Source organism: Furipterus horrens, unplaced genomic scaffold, assembly GCF_987537825.1.
Source record: "Furipterus horrens unplaced genomic scaffold, mFurHor1.1.pri manual_scaffold_6, whole genome shotgun sequence".
Lineage (NCBI taxonomy): Eukaryota > Metazoa > Chordata > Mammalia > Chiroptera > Furipteridae > Furipterus > Furipterus horrens.
This window is the reverse complement of record NW_028327176.1, coordinates 73,773,451-73,794,247: the sequence shown is the minus strand read 5'-3', so window position 1 is coordinate 73,794,247 and position 20,797 is coordinate 73,773,451. Positions and strand designations below refer to the sequence as shown.

Genomic DNA, 20,797 nt, shown 5'->3' with positions numbered 1-20,797 from the left:
GTGAGTTTCCTTATGTTGCATTTGAGTCCATTGCCTTTAAGAGGAGGCAGTGAAGAGCCATCTCAGCTGGCTGGGGCCTCACTCTCATCTGCCTTAGGGAGGGGCTCACAGCACCCCCACCCACAGGTGTTGGGGTCTTCTGGGCCTTCCTCCATTGCTGGTCACAATCCTCTCCATCCAGGCTCAAGGTCAAACCCCCCTCAGTAGGCACCCAAACCTGGCTCCATGAAACTCTCAGGCTGTATTTTTTTTCCTGGGCTCTTTTCTTGGGCACTGGCTCTGCCTACCCTTGGCCAAGGGCAGGGGAGAGTGAGAGAAGAAGGAATAGGGGAAGGAGGAGGAGGAGGAGGGAGAGAGGGAGGGAGGGAGCGGAGAGGGAGGAGATTGAGAGAGAGAGAGAGACACTCAGCACCGTTTCAGGGTTGGGGCTGCTGCTCTCCAAGAGCCACTGCCTGTGAGGAAAGACTCTCTGTGTAGAGTTTGGTCTCACCCTGCACGTGCACTTCAAGGAATGTCTGTTGCCTAAAATCAGCCGTCCCCTGGAGGTCTCCACCCTTGGGGGTCACTGTGAGCCAGCACAGCTGTGGAATTGGAAAAATACCTGGTTTAGCCTTATCTATGTCTCCTACTGGCCCTCGAGATCGCCTGCTGCCTCCCCTCCCTCCTGCACCTGCATGGAAAGCTAGCAGAGCCTGGAGGCAGCCTGGTAGGGAGACCCAATGGTTCTCTGTCAGTCACTTCACATCCCAGGGGGCAGTCTCTGCTCTGGTCTAGCCCCTGTCTTGGTCAGCCCTCCTGCTGGGCAGCTTGCTGCTGGACCAGATAGCTCCACCCACCATCTCTCTCAGGAGGTTTGTTCAGCCTCTTGGGGCTGGGCCTGAGGACCATGCTGACATCCCCTCATGATGCCCTCACCTGGATTAGCAAAGAAGTCAGCCTGTCTCTTGCCCTGTAGGCTTTACAGGTGGGGGTGAAACATTAGTCCACCGGGTTTCTTAACCTGCAGGGACACTGTGAAGCTTTAGGAGACTCTCTTTAAAGCCCCTTTCCTTCTGGCTCAAAGCAAAGAAAGGACACCCATCCCTCCCTTTGGGCTCAGCTCATATACCTGAAATCCCCTCCTCTAACCTCAACACCTGACTCGTGGGTCCCCTCAATGTGGTGGGGGTTTAGGCACTTAACTTCTGCATCTCTTGTGGCAGAGTCACATCATCTCTGCACACACCCACCTTCTTCTCACCAGGCACTGTGGTGCCCAGTCAGTGTCTGTAAGGTGTGTGAGCACTGAGTGCTCCAGGAGGGGCATGTCTAGGCAGCACCAGAAAGCGCTGGGGACCATGAGGAAGGGGCTTTATTCAGCAGCAGCACATGGTGTGTGGACCAGGCTGGCCACGTCTCCGGATGCAGTCCCTGGCACTCAGGCCTGGAGACAGGGCACTGGGAGCTAAGCATAGGGAAGGCCTGGCTCTGGGGTGGCAGAGGAGGACACTGTCCATGACCACCCAGAGCAGAGCCTCAGGCCCAGAGACTCAGATATCCCCTGAAATGTCCTGATTATAAGTTGATTCCTCTGGGGAAGTGGTGCCTTTTCTACTCAGCCTGAGATCAGTCTCGGTGCCTTAGTGTTCTCAGCAGTAGATAGGTAAATAGCAGTGTCAGCCTCTTAGTCAATTCATGTAAAGTGCTTAGCACACTTCCTAGTGTACACTCATAGCTCCATAAATGTCTCTGTCCTCTATCCATGTGGCTTTTCCTCTGCATGCCTGAGGCAGCCATAACTGGCCTGCCCAACCGCCTGGGACCTCAGACCCATGTGGACCTTCAGATGCCCTGGCCCACATAACATTTCTTTGGCAGAATCTGCCAGTTGTGGTTCACGGGGCCTTTGCTCTGGGATGGCCAGGCTGGAATATCTGGCAGAACCTCCAGGACCTCCAGTCTGCCATCCTTTCTGCTACAGGGACAGCAAAGATACTTGTATCAGATCTCTTTGGAGACAGGCCCACAGGGGATGGGGACTGACAGCATGCCCAGGAAGGAACGTCCAGGGCGACTGGGACTAGGGGCCCTAAATCCAAAACAGGGCTGGGCTCCTACTTGTGAGACCTTGAAGCAGCCACCCAGCTTCTCAGAGATTCTTTTGCTCAATGTGAGACAAGGACAGTCCCATTCCATCCAACAAATGTCATGGTAACAAGTAAGTCTGTGACCACCAAGGGGCTTTATTCCACACACAAAGTAGGATTTGCATTTTAAGATCCTGGCATTTTAAAATCAGGGAAATGTCTATTTTCTCTGTGGCTAGTTTTATCTCTCTGTCACCTGCCAAATGCCACCCCTATCCCCAAGTAGCCAAAGCTTATGGTGATATTCTCCAAACAAGCCCCTTGAAAAGCCAAGGCTGAGCCAAGGTGTCTGGACAATAACTTCAAAGAGCAACAGCCTTTTCCCAACTCACAGGGGAAATTGAGTCAATTTTTTAGGATTACTACTTCTGATCATGGTGGACGAAGTCATGTGGACTAAATCCCCAACCGAGTACAACTTAAAAGTTACTCCAATATGTTTTTAAAAGTCTGATTGGGAATGCTAAGAAGCAAACAAGGCAGTGAGGAATCATAGGGACAAGATCAGGGAAAAGAAGGAATCCAGAGACATGTGCCTGGCATCTGAGGCTACTTTTTTTTAGGCATGCTGGTCCTAAAAAAGTACAGCATGCTGCTGAGAAGAGGTGGGGCTAAGGAGGTAAAACTAGGCCCACCATGAGGGTGCCTGACAAACCTTTCATGTTTTGGTCCAGAGGGCTTCACTCCCAGAATATGAACAAAACCAGAACAGCCCTCCAAAAGACTACAACTCTCAGTCTCAGAAAGTTGAAAGCCATCCTGCTTTACTAGATCCCAAGCCAGATATAAACACAATCCTCGTGGGGGAAGAAAAGTTTATCCTACACCTCAAGTTATTTCTACAATTTTCCTATATAATATATGGTACTCAATCAAAAATCACTAAGTACATGAGGAGACAAAACTAACAAACACCAAAAGACATAAGAGACACTAGAAACAGACTCATGGGGGCTCCATGTTGGGGAGTTACTTGAATTTTACATAGGATAACTATGCTTCTGGCTTCCAACCAAGATAGAGGCCTAGACAGACATGCTGCATCTCCCTCGATAACTAAGAAGGGATAAAACTATCTCAAAACTAGAGACAACCAGAAGTTCCAGAAAACCGAGCTGCGTGGAAGTCCAACAAATAAAGATATAAAGAAGAAGCACTCATTGAGAGAGGTAAGAGGGGCAGAGCCAGGTCAGAGAGGAAGCAGTGTGGCAGCAGCAGCAGCAGGCCAGCAGAAAGCACAGTCACATGTTTTATAAAGTAGCGGGGGACACCTGGGATGTGCTCCTAGCACTAGACCAACTGCATAGCTCACAGTTCCAGCATAGGGGAAAATAAAGCCTCATTGCTTCTGACTGTGAAAAACAGTGGGGTTTGGGGCACAGGAAGAAACTGCTGGTCTCTCAGCAGAGTCTGCTTGTTTAAAGGGCCCCCATGGTCCTAGAATGTCCACAGACCCACCCACTCTGGGAACAACAGCCAGCGCAACAGCTAGAGGGGTGCTAGTCCCATACGGGAAGTGAGAGAAGTACCTGGAAAAGGGGCAAGTGCTGAGCAAGCAACACAGTTCCTTTTCAGGCCCCTCCTCCACATATAGCACACAACGTGGTGAAACAGGTTGCTCTGTACTGATGAATACCTAAGGCTCCACCCCTTATAACGTAACAGGTACAACAGCTCTACCTAAGAGACAGAAGAAAGCAAACATAGGATCCTGTCAAGATGAGGAGACAGAGAAGTCTGGCCCAAAAGAGGGAAGAGATCAAGGTTCCAGTGGGAGAACTAAGCGACAAGGAGATAGCCAGCCTAACAAACAAGGAGGTAGCCAACCTAACAGATGTAGAGTTCAAAACACTGGCAATAAAGATGCTCACAAACTTGACAGCTATGCTTAAGTTATGGCAAACTCAGAAAGGAAGAAGTGAAGGATACACTAAATAAAATGAAGGAAAATCCAAACAAAACCAATGGTGAAGGAAAGAAAACCAGGGTTCAAGTCAATGATTTAGAACATAAGGAAGAAAGAAACAGTTAACCAGTGCAGAAAGAGGAATCAAGGATTGAAAAAAATGAGGAGAGGCTTAGGAACCTCTAGGACAACTTTAAACGTGCCAACATCCAAATCATAGGGGTGCCAGAAGGAGAAGAGGAAGAGCAAGAAATTGAAAGCTTATGTGAAAAAATAATGTAGAAAAACTTCCCTAATTTGGTGAAGGAAATAGACATCAAGTCCAGGAAGCAAAGAGAGTTCCAAATAAGCTAGACGCAAAGAGGACCACACCAAGATGCATCATCATTAAAATACCAAAGGTTAAAGATAAAGAGAATCTTAAAAGCAGCAAGAGAAAAGCAGAGAGTTACCTACAAAGGGGGTGCCTCTAAGACTATCATTGATTTCTCAAAAGAAACTTTGCAGGCAAGAAGGAACTGGCAAGAAGTATTCAAAGTGATGAAAAGAAAGGACCTACAACCAAGATGACTCTATCCAGCAAAGCTATCATTTAGAATGGAAGGGCAGTTAAAATGCTTCCCAGACAAAGTAAAGCTAAAGGAGTTCATCATCACCAAGCCCTTATTATATGAAATGTTAAAGGGACTTATTTAAAAAATAGAAGATCAATGCCATGAACATTAAAATGACAACAAATTCACAACTATCAACAACTGAATCTAAAAAATAAAAACAAAAACAAACTAAGCAAACAACCAGAATAGGAACAGAGTCATAGGTATGGAGATCATTTGGAGGGTTATCAGCTGGGATGGGGAAGGGGGAGAAATGGAGAAATGGTGCAGGGATTAAGAAGCATAATTTGTTGGTACAAAATAGACACGGGGAAGTTAAGAGTAACATAGGAAAGGGTGAAGCCAAAGAACTTATATGCATGACTCATGGAGATGAACTAAGGGGGGTGGAATTGCTGGAGGGAAGGGGAGTACTTGGCAGAGGGGAGCAAAGGGAAAAGAAGTTGGGACTACTGTAACAATATAATCAATAAAATATACTTTAAAAAATAAAATAACTATGCTTAATATGCTCAAATATATTAAAGATAGGCAATTTTGATAGAAAGTTAAAAGTTATTTTTAATCATTTGTTTTTTTATTTTTATTCCATCAATTTTATTCTTAAAACACAGGGGCTACAGTTTCTCTGCACAGAGCAACAGGTGAGAAACAAGAAGAAAAACTCTGGGAAAAGCCAAAAAAGAGACAATTGTGCTATATTCTGGGATGCTGATGTGAGAGTGTGCATGTGACAGTGACAATATATTGTGCACCATCCTACTTCCTAGTAGCAAATTTGTTGTTGGGTTGTAAGATGCAATTAAACACAGACACTCCCACAACTCAGCAGACCACAATGCTAAAGCGCCTTTGTGCAGGGGCTCATCTCCTTCCTCCCTTGCTCCTGCCTAGACCCAGCTCTGCCCCTGGTCCAGAGCAGTCATGGCAAAATGTAGCAGCATTTCAGCATGTGTTTTGTGCCAGGCCCCTGCCAAGGGCTTTCCACACATTGTCACATTTTTCACAGCCCTACTTAGGAAGCTATGACTCTTCTCCCCATTTTGTAAATAGCGAAACTGAGGCCCAGGCATCCCATGTAACATGTTCAAGGTGCCCCGACTAACAAGCATTAGAATGAGCACATGGACCCAAGTCTGCCTGCTCCTGGAGTGGGCCCCTCTTCACCTGCTGATTGCTGGGGGAATCCTTGGATGCCTGTGACCATGGGAGGCCTGGGGTCTCTCTTCGTAAGCACTCATTAAACACCAACTGCATACAGGGGCCCTAACCTAGGACACCTAGAAGTAAGGACCCAAAGCCAAGGCTTAGAAAGTGAGAGCACTTTAACGGATCAGAGAACTTCCTCTCTCTCCGCTTTCTCTTCCTTTCTTCTGGAACTCAGGATTCAGCATGCAGAGTACAGGGATGGACCAGGGATAATCCCAGGCCACATGTACAGGAGAGAAGGAGTAAGGGTCATAGTGAAAAATCCTGTTGTGACCCCCAGATCCCTCCTGGGGAAGCTTGGTGGGGCCTGCTCTGACCCAGGTTCTAGGTTTCTTTCCAGGGAACCAATACTCAGGGCATTACTGAGAAACAACAGTACTGTTTCCAATCAAGGGTATAGGCAGGGAGGTCAGCCTTCACACAGGCAGGGGGGCCAGGAAATCCAGGCCAGGGCTTGTGGAAGGTACAAGTCCCCAGGCAGTAGTGGGCTTGAAGGCTATGAGGCAGCCAGTCAAGACCTGGACCATGGTGGTCCCTGTCAGCTTGGTGCCTTTACTGGATTAGTTTGGTCAAGCAGGAGAGGTCCCTGGGGACCAGCAAGGTAGTGGGATAAACTGAAGAAAGGACAAAGGGGAAAGAGCTTCCCTGAGAGGAGGATGTAAGGGCTGAGGAGGGGACAGAGTGAAGCTGGGGGAAGTGGGGGTGGTGAGAGGATAAGGGGCAAGGAGCCTGGAGAGGAGTGGGGGGGTACATGTGTAAGGGGAGGAGTGGATGATGACAGAGTGGGGTGGGCAGGGCCTCTGCCCACCCAAAGGGCTGAGGAAGGGGTTCCACTTTGTGGAGAACAGGGTCTTCTAGGTGCTGACATACTACAGCGAGGAGGAGAAGGAGGGATAGACACCTAGAAGAACCTATTGGCTCTGTAGCTCTACAGCAATTAAGTCTGCTTTTGAGAATGAATAAAGGGGGTGGTGGGAAGACAGGGGTAGAAAGGGAACAGGCAAGATGGGGTCAGGAAGTGGAATTGGGGAACAGTCCAGGCCTGGATGCCAGCCTGGGCTCTGGGGGCAAGAGCGATAGAAGTCTTCTGGTCCAGGCCAAGTCAACTGGGGAAGGTGGCAGCCCCGGGCATCACTTTGTAGCTAGCAAACCCCTGTTATGGATTCAGAATGAAAGAGGTGAGTGAGTAGGATGGGGGCACAGGCCTGGGCTTGTCAGTCCCACTGCAAGATGGACCAGACCCTCACACTCAGACCCAGAATCTTCCTGCCCCCCTGGGCCCTGGAAACCCCAGGTTGGAGAGACAGCCTGCCTCCAGGACAGGGAGAAGGATGGTGGCCCATGACCGCCCAGAGCAGGGCTTCAGGGCCCCTTCCCTTCCTCCCCCTCAATTCCCCTGCCCCGGCACTAAGGAACTCAGTGGGCAACTCACCCAAGGGGGTCCTATAGCTTCAGGGAGGTGACCCGGGGGATGTGGAAGAGCTGAGTCTCCTCAGAGCTGCTGGAGCTGCGGCATCACGGGAAGAGAGTGGTGATCCTGGCACAGACCCTCAGCCCAACACAGGGATAAACCCGGATCCCTGATTCTCCTGCCTCAGGAGCTCTCAGGGCAGGCAGAGCTCCAGAAAGCTATGCCGGTAAGTGTGCTGCAGCAAGGACATGGGGAGACCTTCCTGACCCTGGAGGTCCTTGAGTGTGTGACTCCTCAGGGCCAGCATGTGCCTCCTCTGCTAGCGGCGGGTGTGGGTATGGGTTCAGGACAGGGTGTGACAGGGCGCTGGGGCCCAGTGGCTGGAAGGACTCCTTCCTGGGTCCTTGTTGCCCCCACAGTCCTGGCAGCCCCCTTACCTAAGGCGTTTCCAGATGGGATGGAAGTATTTAGAGGTCTTGATGGCAAAGATGAGGCTGGGGACCAGAAAGAAGGTGCACCACGCAAGGCAGAACCAGAAGGCATTCTGGAACAAAGCGTGTGCACTTAGCTCAGTGGAGCTGGGCAGTGACTTCTTCCCGGGCTGCTCAGTATTCCAGGCCCCGAATGACTCAGTGTTCCCAGAGCCGAGAGGGTGGTGCTGAGGTGCAGGCCTGGGGGCAGGGCTTCAGGTCCTGCTCATGCACCCCTCCCACAGTGTCTTCATGTCCATGAGCCCAGATGAACTCCCCAGCACTCACCCAGGGGTCAACCACCATGTCACATAGGATCACACGGCCGTTGTCCAGGGCTCCAGAGAAGGGCTGGCACGTGGCAATATGCTGAGTCACCTGTGGCATCAACATGAGGCAGGTCCACTCAGGCCCACAGGTGCACACCCCATAGTCAGAGAGAGAGGTTGATAGGAGCACAGCTGTCACAGACACATGGACACAGGAGCACAGGGATGTAAGGACACACTGACATAGGCTATACAGACACATGGATGCAGGAACACAGGGATGTAAGGACACAATGACATAGGCCATACAGGCACGTGGATACAGGAACACAGGGATGTAAGGACACACTGACATAGGCTCAGCTCCTGCCTTTTCCTTTCTGTGCACATCTGCATTAAGCCCCTACTGTGTGCACAGTGCTGTGCTTTCAGTCACACTCTCACTGGAGAGCTGCACAGACTGCAGAGGCTGGGATCAGCAAGCGTCTTCAGGAGGAGGTAAGCTTGAGGGCTGGGTTGGCCTCAGACAGAATGGGCAAGGGGCCAGAACAAAGAAGGGTATGGGGGCCAGGTGTGAACAGCATGTTCTGGACTCATGGCCAGCCCTGCTCATACTTGGGTCTCAGAGAAGGGCTGCCCAGAAGGTGGGTGAGCAGAGCCCAGCTAGCAAGCAGGGGCAGGGATGCCAGATTTGGAAGATTGGGTTCCAGGGCACCTCCAGGGCACCCCCAAGGGGCTCTACAGGTGAGAGGGATAGAGCAGAGTGAATGGCAGGTGCTCCTGGAAGCAGGTGATTGGCAGTGGCCCTGAAGCCAGGAGAGGTCTGTGCCTCACTCACCTCCTCTCTCACCCAGGCCACGTATTGGGAAAAGTAACCAATCTCCCGGGTCAGGTAGCACTCACTCTCCTGCAGGAAAGAGGGGATCCCTGGGCTGGCAGGAATCTCAGGAACCAGCACCCCACCCCCATGCCCGGCACCATCAGGACAGGCTGAGCTGGCCTTCCTGGGAGTCATGGCGAGGGAACAGGGCTGAAGGAGTGGCCTGAGGTGGGAGCGCTGTGTGCGTTACCCCTTGGTCCACCTCTGGCTCTGAGGTAGCCCCCACCCCACTGCCATCCCCCCACTCACATTCCTCAGGATACGGGTGGCCCAGGCAGGCAGCTCTCCTTTTAGGTGAGTGACCCTGTCCAGGACACCTGAGGTCTCCAGCTGGGAAAAGGAGAGGAACTCAACTCAATATCCTGCTCAGTCAGAGAGCAGCCGTTCCTTCATTAATGCAACATATAGCACCCACAGCACACTCAGCTTGGGGCAGGGGGCATTAAGCCCTAAGGACAGAAGCCAAAGACTGGTCCTCAAGGATCTGCTCACCCACCCCCAATTGTCCCCACCCCAACCCTCAACCTCCCATGGGACCAGGCAGAACAGGTGAGGTCCCATGCCAGCTGAGCCTCCTCCTCCCTCTCTGCTTCCCATTTGCCCCATCCCATCTCCCAGTTCCAGAAGCCACCTGGAGGCCTGGTGCGGAGAATGCCAGAGCCCTGACACTGATGCTGAGCTTGGCCTGTGGAGGGGAGATCAGGGCAGGTTAAAGGGAGAGCGGGACATGGGCCCTGCCTCCTCTTTTGTGCCCCCTCCCTTCCTCCCCTATTCCCCAGGCCCCAAGCTCCCTAGGCCTCCAGATTTACCACAAGGCTCTGCTGGGGGAGGACCTTCTCCTGGTAGAAGTTTCTGAGTCCTTGGGCCTCCTGCTGTAGTTGCTTCCCTAGCACAGAATTGTCCTGAGGGGAGATAGAGATAAAATGGCCCTGTTCCCAGGCTAGGACAGCTTTTGCCAGAATGTTCTTGACCAAACTGTTCAACCAACATGCTGAGGGGTATGAATGCCAGGCTCAGACCAAGACAATGAAGACCTCCTTGAGCTCCCGGGCCTGATTTGGGTGTGGGGGCCTAAGCCCATGTTCTAGGTCTCCTGGCAGCTTGCTGGGCATCCCTAAGTCAGCCACAGACTGGTCTGAGTGGCAGTGGCATCTGCTGAGGTGGGTGGGGTCTATAAGATAGCTGGAAAATAACTTTATAAACTTTAAATACAGTATTCCTTCACTTATTGCAGGTATTACGTTCTAGACCTCCTTGCGATAGGTGAAAATCCACGAAGTAGGAACCTTACATTTATTTTAGTATTTATACATATTTTTAGGCTTTATAAACCCTTTCCACACACTTATAAGCCATTCCCAGTCCCTTATTACCTTTTCCCACTCCCTTATTAACCTTCTCCACACTTTTATAAACACTACTTATGTTCTCAAACATATTCTACACTTAAACCTACATAACTTTAACAACATATGTATACAGTACCGCAAAATCCTGTGATATAGTGAAAAATCCGTGATAAGTAATTAAATATAATATTTTTAAAAATCCCGCAATACAGTGAGGCCGCGATAAGTGAACCGCGATATAGAGAGGGACTACTGTATTTGTAAATATAAACTGTTATTTTTCCCAATAGAGTTGAAGCTCCTGGGGCAACTGTCACGATATCTGATCCATCACACTGTCCTCATGCCACCTGTCCCGGTGGACCCCACAAGTAGCAAGCCCTTAGAAACCCTTGCCCTCAATCACCTGTCTTTGCCCTTGCCCCTGCCCCAATCCAGCCACTCTCATCCTCTCCCACCTCTCAGGCTTCTCCCTGACACCTGCCTTCCTGGATGGGTCTTTGCTCCCTTTTCACCTGTGAGAGGGCCAGTCTTTCCAGCTCATGGGCCAGCTTCTCCACACTGGTGTTCACCACAGGCTTCTGGATCTGGAGGCAAATGCAGAGGCTGAAGCAGATGAACTCCAGTTCCACCTCCTCTGAACTCCCATTACTTTCAAAAGTACTGCACACCAGGTAAGTCTATCGGGACACATCAGCCACAGAGGGTTTCACCTGAAGCTGTGACTGATATACACCAGATACTTTCCATTCACATAGAAGAAAAAAGTGAGGCGCCCTCTGGTGTAACCCAAGGAAGAGGCGACTTCCTGCCATCATTTGCCACAGCAGAGGGTTCAGAACCATGGACAGGGACACAGTCTGAGGTTGGGGGCAAGTTCCCTCCAGCCTAGCAGGATGGGAGACACCAGGACAGGCCTGGGGCACGTGGGCTGGAGATATCCCCCCTGGGGTACGGGGAGTTGAGGGAAGATGGAGAGCCAGGACAAGGCGAGATGCATCCCCTAGCGCCTCTGCGGGCCCCTCTGTTCTGCAGCAGTCTGGCCTGAGGGGCCCACTGCTGACCTGGATGAGGAAGCCAGGGTAGTTGATGTTACCAAGCCCACTGCTCTGCAGGGCCATCAGGTCCCGGTGGGCAGCTGGGCTCAGCAGGTCCAGACTTCTGATGTCCACTGTGAGGTTTTGCAACTCCTGCTCCAGGTTGGCCATGTACTGGGAGGGAGAGGACAGAATGGGGCACGCCTAGGCACTGAGCCAGGACCCCAGAGCTGCTATACTAGGTGAGGAGTCACCAGAGTCCCCATCCTGGATCCTCCCAGCCCCAGACAGGCCCCTCAGAGGTCCCTGCTTCCTTCCTATACCCCTTTAACACATCCTCACCAAGACCCAGCCCTCCTCAAGTACCTATCGGGCTACCAGACAGCAACACAGACCTTCCCTGGCTATCCAGTATAAAGTAGCTTCCCCAGCCCATCTTCATCACATCATCGTGTGACAGGTCTTTAGAGCACCTGTTGCTGTGACGTTATTTATGTGTGCACTTGCCTATTGCCATCAGCTCTGTGAGAGCAGCACCTCGCCCACCCATTCTGAACCAAGCTCTCAGTGTCTAGAGCAGAGGTTCACACATGGTAAGTGCCAGACAAGTGTGCTGAATGTGTAAAAATGAATGGATGGATGGATGAATGAATGAATGAATGAATGAGTGAACACAGTCACATTTCCAGACAGATCACACTTTAAAAAGGGACACAGTATTTTCCCACCATTGCTGGAGGAGATTTAAGGGCATGGCATTCAGCCCAATGTTTAACGAATGAGAAACTGAGCGTAGAGAGGAGCATTCACCTGCCTGCGGTTCCACAGCAGCTTAGAGAATAGAGCCCCACTCTGGTCCTCTCCCACCCACCACTCTGCCTTCCCAGGGGTAGAAAGGACTAATTCTTTCTCAAAGGCATCAGTAACAGACAGGTACAGAGGTGTCTGAAGGTGGCCAGAGCTCTCCTGGTGCCCTGGAAAGCACACTTTGTCACACTTATCTCTGCCTCATCAGCTCGTTATTATCTTAGAGGACAAACACTCTTAAGGTCATGTTTGATGCTGCCAGACAGCCCACAAGGACTGCCCAGTCCCTCTGAACCTGAGGCCCTACTTGTCCAGCCCCCTTTGAGCTGGGCCCCTCCCCTCCTAGGACTGGGGCTGAGGACCCTCCCCATAAAAGCCATGACTCCCAGCCAGCAAAGCATGGGGTCTGCCCAGGCCCCCTGCTGAAGCCCTTCCTGGCCACCAGCCCTCCTCTGCAGACAGTGTATGTGTGACTGAGAATGTGGTATCACCTGCTCTGTGAGCATCTCATCTGGGTAGAGACTCTGGAGGAGGAAAAAGCTAAGGCACTAGGGAAACTGCCACCAGTTACACAGTTTAAGGTGTGGAGTTGGGACTGTTATCTGAACCCCTTGGCTACGCTGCCCTGTGGGCTGAGAGTAAGTGGTGGTTTCAAGAGGAGTAGGAAGGGTTTCTGGATGGAGAATTAGGAGTCAGCATGCTTGGTGGGCAATGGTTCTCTGAGGGACCTGGAAATGAAACAGCTCTCCCCCACCACCATAGGCATGGAGAGTGGAAAGGAGAGAATGTACATCCCCATTCTCCAAGTAGGTCCCCTCTCATGAAGTAGCTCTTCCTTCTCTGTCCCAGAACTGTCTCTCATCAGTATGAATCCTTTCCTCCAGTTCTGTACACCAAGTTCTGGCCAAGTCCCGTGACTGAGGAATTGAATCCTGCCTCCACCTACTGACTCTGTAAGCTCAGCAAGGAGCCTGGGGGAGCCATCCCCCAGTGGTATCCAACTTTGTCACCATAATTTTCACTGTCAGCCCATCCCAAGTGCAGCATACCAACCAATGCCTGCCCAGTCAGGACACACACACCCTCAGCCTCTCATTCACTGTCATTAGCCTTTCCTGCTATGGCCTCCGCTGCATCCAGTTTTCCTGGAGCACAGTGCTCAGAGCTGGTCACAGTGCTCAGAGCTGGTCACAGCCTCCAGGCACTCTTCCACTTACCTGCACATCCCAGAAACCTCCTGAGCTCAAGCCCTGGGCCAGGCCCTGAGTTGGCACCTGGGGCCCCTGCCTCTGAGGCACCTCAATTGTTCTTGAAGACTTCTCAGCTTCAGGGAGATGGTCCCACCATAGAGGCAAAACCTGAGGAGGGGGATCTGCAGGAAGGGTCCCCACAGCCTTCTGGAAGGTTCCTTACCTGGCTCATATCCAAGTACATCTCCAGGTCATAGGAGTCATTGAGTTTCAGGACCTCCCAGAGTGGGGCCCCTTTCCTGCACTGTCTGGGGAGGAACAATGGGTATCAAAGAGGAGAGAAGGAATGGCCAGTGGGGGCTGATGTCACCCTAATGTAACACTCATCTCAGCTCCTCCTCACACCCTGTCCCCAGCCCAGGCTTCTTACTCACTGATAGGCCAGGAGGATACTGATGTTCTTGTTCAGGCCAAGAAGGTGGGACAAGTTCATGGACGAGGGCAAGTTCCCCGGAGTGTCAACAAACTGGAGATGGATCAGGGAGAATGAGCCTGGAGTGGGGAGGGGCAAGGCCAACCCAGACGAGGGCCGAGTCCCATGACACCCTAGCTCAGCAGAGGTCATACCCAAACCTGCCTCAGATTAACTCACTGTGGAGACCCTTCTGCAACAGAGAATCTGGGATTAGTTGCTAGAAGCACTGGAGGACCAGGACCTCCAGTTTATAGACTCAGAGGAGACCAGCGGGGCTCAGGTCTGGGTTGACCCCCTGGGAGTCACTGCCTTGGGCCTGCACATCACCCCAAGGGTTCACTGGCTCTCTCTCCCACTGCCCACCTCCTGGTGGTTTTCTGTCTTTGTTGGGCCATCTCCGCCATTTCCCTATCCCACTCTCCCTCTTGCCTTCTCTGGCCCCCACTTCCTTCTAACCCAATTTCTCTGCTCACATCTCCCTCCACTCACCTCATAGAGCTCTCCCCTCTCCCAGCTCCGGCACACGAGCGTCTGCACATTGCCACCCACCAGGAAGGTGGAGAAGACGAGGAGGATGAGGGGCCCAGCAAAGAGGAAGCTGAGACCCACCCCTCTGGGGAAGGAAGAGGGTGGTGGGTGAGGCGGGAGAGACCCTCTGTCCCCACCCATATTCCAGGCCAGCATAGTCATCAAGTTGGCCTGCGGCAGAGCCCTTTGGGGAGAAAAATTAGGAAGGCTCTGCCACTTGGATCAGGAGTTAGAACTGCTGACTGTCCTTACCTCTTCCACCCCCATCCTCACCCTATTGCTGGTACCCTGGCTCATCTTGGCAGCCTAGGGGACAGGGTAACTGTTTTGCTCTAAGAGGCAGGCCTGTTGGCCTCTGGGCCCAGAGCACATAGAGGTGACCAACACCAGAGCTCAGCCCTCAATGGGGCCACCTGTATGGCCAGCCATGACCTGCCAGCAGGGCCAGCCACTTAGAGGGTCTGAGGAGGACCAGTGCAGCTGATCTGCAGGTCTCCTTTGGGAGACAGGCACAGCCCCATGCCAAGATCTAAGGCTTAGAGAGTAAATCATGGGCTGGATTTCAGCCCCCACTTGCCCCTTCAGCCAGAGACCCTTATGCAGTGACCAGCCTGCACAATTAAATGTGCTAGCCCTGCCCTTCAAGACCCAGGCCCAGCCGAGAGAACAGCCCTCAGCATCCCCCCACTGCCCTGCTCCTCTCTCTACACGCCTATTGTTAGGGGTGGGGTGGCCTGCTAGGCAGCCAGCCAGTTCAGGGATGGCAAACAAAGTCTATCTCTGGTGTCACCTCCTAGTGGTGGTGCTGCCTGGATCCTGAGTTAAGAAAGGTTCTGAGACTCTGTCTGGGCTCAGTGAGAAAGACTGCCTCTCAGTTACTATAATTACCACTGATGTGGAGGCAGGAGTGCTTCTTTATTGTCATTTCTGCTCTAGTCAAATCTTTTATACAGATGAGGACACTGGAGCCCAGATGGGTTACTAATTTGCCCATGGCCACCCAATGAGTCAGTAGCAGAGCTCATTCTCTCTGTATCCAGGACAGAAGGAGCAGTCTGTGGGCATGGAGAAACCTGGCTAGCCCGGTGGGAGAGACCCTACCCCTCTCCACAGTCCTTCTTACACCATGAGAATGCGGGCTCCAGCCCTGCCTTTGGCTTCCAAGTGACTGGCGTGTTCCTGTGCAGACAGCCCCCAGATGCCCAAGTTGAGGCCCACCAGGTTGCAGACCACCACAAGCAGGACTGCAGAGCACAGCACACAGCCCACAATCCACCTGCCACAGAGAAGGTACAGGTGTCACTGGGAAGGGATAGGCCATCACAGGACTTACTGACTGGGTGGGGCCACTAACCCCAAGGCTGGGGCTTTAGAGCTCTAGGTATAAATACTTCCTGAGGCCCCCCCTACTCCTATGGGGTCCTCAGGCTCAGATTTCAAGGGTACACAGCCAAGGTGGGGGCACATAAAGGATCTTGGCTGAAAGGAGACAGAGGCTTAGTAGAACAAGGAGTTGATTGGGGCTGGAATCGGGCCCTGGTGACCAAGAGGCTGGGCTGCCTACCCCACCCCACCCCCATGATTGCAAGCACCTGTATTTCTCGTATCTCTGCACCTCCTTCAGGTAGGGACGACTACTGTTTTCCACCTTCTCCAATGCCTGGCTCCAGCGAAAGGCTGCCTCCCAGTCTGGGAATGCTTTGGCCATTGTCTTCAACCCTTCAGGCTGCTGGGCCACCACCTTCTTCAGCTCTGCCCAGAGCAGCAGGGGCTTATGGGTTGGGGAAGATACCCAGAAGCCCCTGGGGAAGGATGGGCAGGAAGAGCACCTGGGACCCACCAAGGGCCCACTCTCTGCCCAGGGCCAGCCAAGAGAACAGCCTTCGGCCTCCCGCACACTGCCCCACTTCTCTCTCCACAAGCCTGTTAGAGGTGGGATGGGTGAGGTGGGCTGGCCTGCTAGGCAGTCAGCCTGGCCCCTGGGCAGGCCTTACCTGTGACCACGTCGGCCATCTGCAAGGAAGCCAGGAGTGGGAGGGCGTTAAAGGTGCTGTTCTCCTGCCAGAACAAAAGGCGGCTGTGCCTCCTGCTCTACACCTGGGTGTCCCAGCTTGGGGACCCTGACATCACCAGGCCCAGAGGGAGGGGATTCAACTCAGGAAATCAGGAAACAGCCTTCCCTTTGTTTTCTTGGTCAATGGCATCTTCTCCCCTTCCTAGGACCCACCTGACTCAACTCTCCAAATAGTGCTCAAAGACCCCTCCGTTTTATCCCCATCCCTTCTTGCTTAGACAATTGCAGTGGACTCCGAACTATCCTCTCGTCTCTCGCACCCATCCTGCCCATGACTGTCAGGTCTGTTTCTCTAAAGTCCAGCTCTAATCTACTCTTCCAGGCTCATCTCCCACTTTCTTCCTCTTGGAACCTTCTGCTCCAGCCATTCAGCAGAGATGACTCAACATTTCCTCAACTCAGGCATTCTGGGCCCTGGGTCACAGGCGTTGGCTTATGCTGCACTCTCCCCCGTAGCCCATCTTCAAACAGGAGATCTTGCCTGTCCCCCAGGGCTCAGCTACATGCTCCCTCCCTTGCCATCTCAGCTCTCCACCCCCTTAGGGTCCTAGCCTTGCTTCTGAGTTCCAGGCCTGCCTCTCCCACCAGACTGTGCGCACTCAAGAACCGGCATTGTGAGATTCCAGCCCGGGGTGCCATGTGATAGGTGAGGCCCTGACTTGACCCAAATCTTAAGTTCAACTGGGTACCCACCCAAAAGGGGGAAATTGAGGCCTCTCACTTGTGAGTTCCCAGGCAGGTTTGGGAGAAGTCAGGTAGACCAGGGTAGGCACTCACCTCCTGGACCATGCTGGAGAAGTTGGCCTCTGGGATACCCTTCAGGCGATGTAAGACATCGTCCACATGGGGCACCTGAAATTGGAGAGGGGAGCGGATAGTGGTAAAAGTCTGTGAGGGATCCCTGAGGGAGGATGGGAGGTGGGGGGACAGAGGCCACTGAGCCCTCAGTGTCCTCATGTGTAAACTGTGGGGACCAGCACAGCCCTCCTGTCCTGGGTGGCAGCGAGAACTCAAGGAGCTACTTCACGTGATGTTCACAGCACAATGTGCGCCCCAGGAAAGCTGTTGTCCCTCTACCAGGATGACCATCATTATCCCTGGGTGTGTAGAGAGGGGTGGGAGTCTGTCTCAGGACACATGGGGCCCAGGCTGCCTAGGAATTCCTGTGGCAGCAGTAGAGAAGCCCCCCTTGCTCTAATGGCTTCTGTCCAGCCTGCACCTGGCCAAAGTCAGCTCCCAACTCCAGGTCATGGACCCGCCTCAGGATCTCTGAACAGCCCCGGCATCCAGGCTCCTGCAGCAGATCATGGAGGCGCTCTCGGTGCACCCGAACAGCCTGATCCAGGTCTTGCTGCCCCTCCCGCAGCTCCACGAGGGTGACATTCAGGGCTTGGAGTTGGTCCACAGAGACCTGTAGGGCTGAGACCCACCTAAATCTTGACTGAGCAATCTCCACTGCTGCTTGCATCCTCAGAGTTCTTGCAGGAAGCAGAACATCTTCCCTCCCCACAAGCCAAAGGGACCTGCCAACATTAACCTCTAACCTCAATAGTTGTAATGGAAATGGCCTCAGGGCACATTGAGGCAGGATGCGGGCAAGGGTGCCCAATAGACCCTAGGATAAAGCCAGGGTTGGTGCTTGCTAAGGCAGCAAAAGACCCAGGTTGAGCAAGGGTGGGGCCTGCCCTCAAGAGACACCACCCTGGACACTGGTTCCACTCACCCTGGCCCAGGCTGAGCAGTGAGGCCAGCATCTCATAAACTGTGCTCCTGAGTTGAGTGTGGATTGTGCTCCCGATGCTCATGGCAACACCTGAAGAGCACGGGCAGTCTGAGGGCTGACCACCAGGAGCCAAGAGCTCTCCCTACCCATCCACGCGACCTCCCCAGGTTCTGCAGCAGACTGCCTGCTGTGCTTCCCAGCTGGCCCAATCCCCACCCCAGTGAGGGTGTTCCCAGGTAGAGCCCTGGATGAGGGAATGGGAGTGATCTTCAAGACAGGCCTGGGCAGGAGGCACCTGGGGCTGGCCCACCTGCCAGCCAGCTCTAATCCTTACCATCCAGGTCCTTCAAGACACGTTTCTGGGGAAGGGAGAACTGCTGTGCCACAGCCTGCAGCTCCTAGGCAAACACAGGGCCATCACTTGACAGCTCTCCCTTCCTCTAGTCCTTTCCCAGCCCTTTCTGTGACTCTCCAACATTTATTTATTACAGCGACTCTCCAGCAGGGGGGCAGTCAGATGCACGTTTGAAGGGGCACGCCTTGGGCTAATTTGCAGGACCCACCCTGCTCTGACCTGCCTGGGCCTGGTGCTCATGTGGGTAAGTGAGGGTGAGGGGTTACCTGGTACTCACCTGGGGGACATCAGAGACTAGGCCCCGGAGGCTGAGCAGTGTCTCGGGCACAGCCGAGGCACTGGCGCCCATCTGTTCATGCACAAGCTGGTTGGTGATAAAGGCACAGACGATGCCAATCCTGCAGGATGAGGGCGGAGGAAGGGACTCAATGGATGTCCTTGGGCACTTGGGCCTGAGCCCACCCCTCCCCCCTCACAGCACCCCTCACAGCAGCACGAGGGTGGTCAGCAGCAGGAATGTCATGAGGGTGCCACGCTCACAGGCCATCTCCTTGTGCTCCGTCTTCACCTGGCCCCCACAGTGCCGCCGGCGGCCACGGCAACAGCAGAAACAGAGACCAGCAGTGGGCACCACCAGGAGGTAGAGGCCCGCGATGACAGCACATCCCACATAGCCAGCCTCATACTGCACCACCTGGCAGGGCAGCAAGGCAGAGGCGCTGTTCCGACTTCAACAGCCAGCCTGCCCCCCAGGACACCAGAGGGGAACTAGGAAGGGGGATGTACACAGCAGGCACTTTCATGAATGTCCTTGAACCCATGCGAGTTGCATGTGTCCTTATTGTTTACCACCTTACTCCATCTGGAGAAACTGCCCTCCAGGTAGGTCGGGGTCACTGTAAACCCCAGTTAATGGCAGAGCTGTGGTTTGAAATCAGGTCTGCTAACTGCAGTGCTCATGAAAGAGGGGAACGGATGCCCAAGACCCCACCCTGGGAGACAACCAGCAAGGCCGGCTGAGCTGAGGGAGCCTGCCTTTTCTCGATCCCAGGCTCAGCCTGGACTCCAGCCTTCTCTGGCCCCACGCCCGCCCCAGCCTCACCTCATCCACCTTCACAGAAGCTGGCTCATTCAGCAGGGCCCTCACCAGCTCTATGGAAAGAGTCAAGTTGAGGTTTTGGGGGTAGTGACTGCCCTGCCCCTGTTCCCACCCCCACTGCCAAGAGAAGGTGGGCTCTCTGGAGGGGCTCCTCCCACCACCATGACACCCTGGGAAAAGGCAGTGTCACTGCAGCCCCTTGCCAGCATGCCCAGGCCTCATGGTGGAGTGGCTGACAGGAGGCCAGGCCAGCCCCTCCTTCTGGATCCTACAGGGTGGCCCTGCAGCAGAAAGCCAAGCCACCAGCCTGGTTAAAAGCAGAGAAGAGCCTGGCCTAGCAGCTCTTCCCCTCACAAGGCAGGTAACAGGCTGAGAGCCCTGCAGCCCCTCCTCTTCCTCCCAACCTCTAGTATCACCAGACCCAGAGAACATCTTAGCCAGGTCTTTGGGGACTTCTAATGTCATCTCTAGATTAAAACAGAGAAACTAATACTCAGAGAGGGAAAAGGGCTCATCTAAGGTCACACAGGAAGGTCCTGGAGGGGTCTTCAGGTGATGCCCCTGGGCAGGAAAATGGGGGTGGGGAATGCTGAGAACCCTGCCCTCCAAGCACCCAGTCGAACCACCTGGGGAGAGCACACTCACCGGCAGGGAAGGGGTTGCGCTGCACAGCAGAGAGGAAGCGGTGCACGGTGCCATAGAGGTGGTCCAGGGGCCCTGGAGTGCGTACACGAGGAGCCAGCCCCGGGTCCCTGGCTGTGGGAGTGAAAGTCAGGCGTGCAGCTGGGCCAAGGGAAGCACAGTCAATGGCCCGCACCCCCTGCATGCTCAGGGACAGCATCAGGCTTAGGCCCAGTCCCAGTAGAGGCACCAGGAGGCCTGGCCCTTGCGCCATGAGGTCGCCAGTGGCTGTGGGGGTCGGCGAATGTGGGGCCCAGGCGGGCTCAGGCGGCAGAGAGAGTCGGAGGAGCACAGGACCAGTCCTGCATCTTTCACCAGCCTCTGTGCTTAGGCTCTCAAAACTGGCCTGACAGGTTTGGGCTCCACAGTTACCTGGGCACCAGCCCAAAGCGCTGGAAGGGCAGGGCGGAGGCCTGGAGTTGGGGGCAGGGCCTGACCAACCACCTTCAGCAGCCTGGGGTGGGACCCTGGCGCTCTTACCCCTCCTCAGGTCCTCCTGCGAGGGCTGCCTCTGAGTTGGGTAAGGGAGGCACTCTGTAGCTCTGGATTAGCTAGGGTGGCCCAGTCAAATATAGTATTCTGTGCTCAGAC

General features: G+C 53.6%; 1 protein-coding gene across 1 annotated transcript; it reads right to left on the bottom strand.

Annotated features, from left to right (window-relative positions):
- Positions 1-5,204: 5,204 nt before the first annotated feature.
- On the bottom strand, positions 5,205-20,547 carry PROM2 (prominin 2). The gene is made up of 24 exons (XM_090281777.1): positions 20,171-20,547; positions 19,529-19,578; positions 18,915-19,120; positions 18,704-18,824; positions 18,406-18,469; positions 18,072-18,161; positions 17,568-17,767; positions 17,126-17,200; positions 16,269-16,332; positions 15,867-16,026; positions 15,398-15,550; positions 14,236-14,359; positions 13,706-13,797; positions 13,495-13,579; positions 11,302-11,448; positions 10,753-10,824; positions 9,698-9,790; positions 9,520-9,573; positions 9,138-9,218; positions 8,847-8,915; positions 8,028-8,117; positions 7,707-7,813; positions 7,291-7,365; positions 5,205-7,011 (listed from the first exon to the last, which is right to left on the bottom strand). Exons 1-23 carry the CDS (start codon positions 20,418-20,420, stop codon positions 7,302-7,304), a joined length of 2,511 nt encoding a protein of 836 aa, XP_090137903.1. The 5' UTR covers positions 20,421-20,547; the 3' UTR covers positions 5,205-7,011; positions 7,291-7,301.
- Between the last annotated feature and the right edge of the window lie 250 nt (positions 20,548-20,797).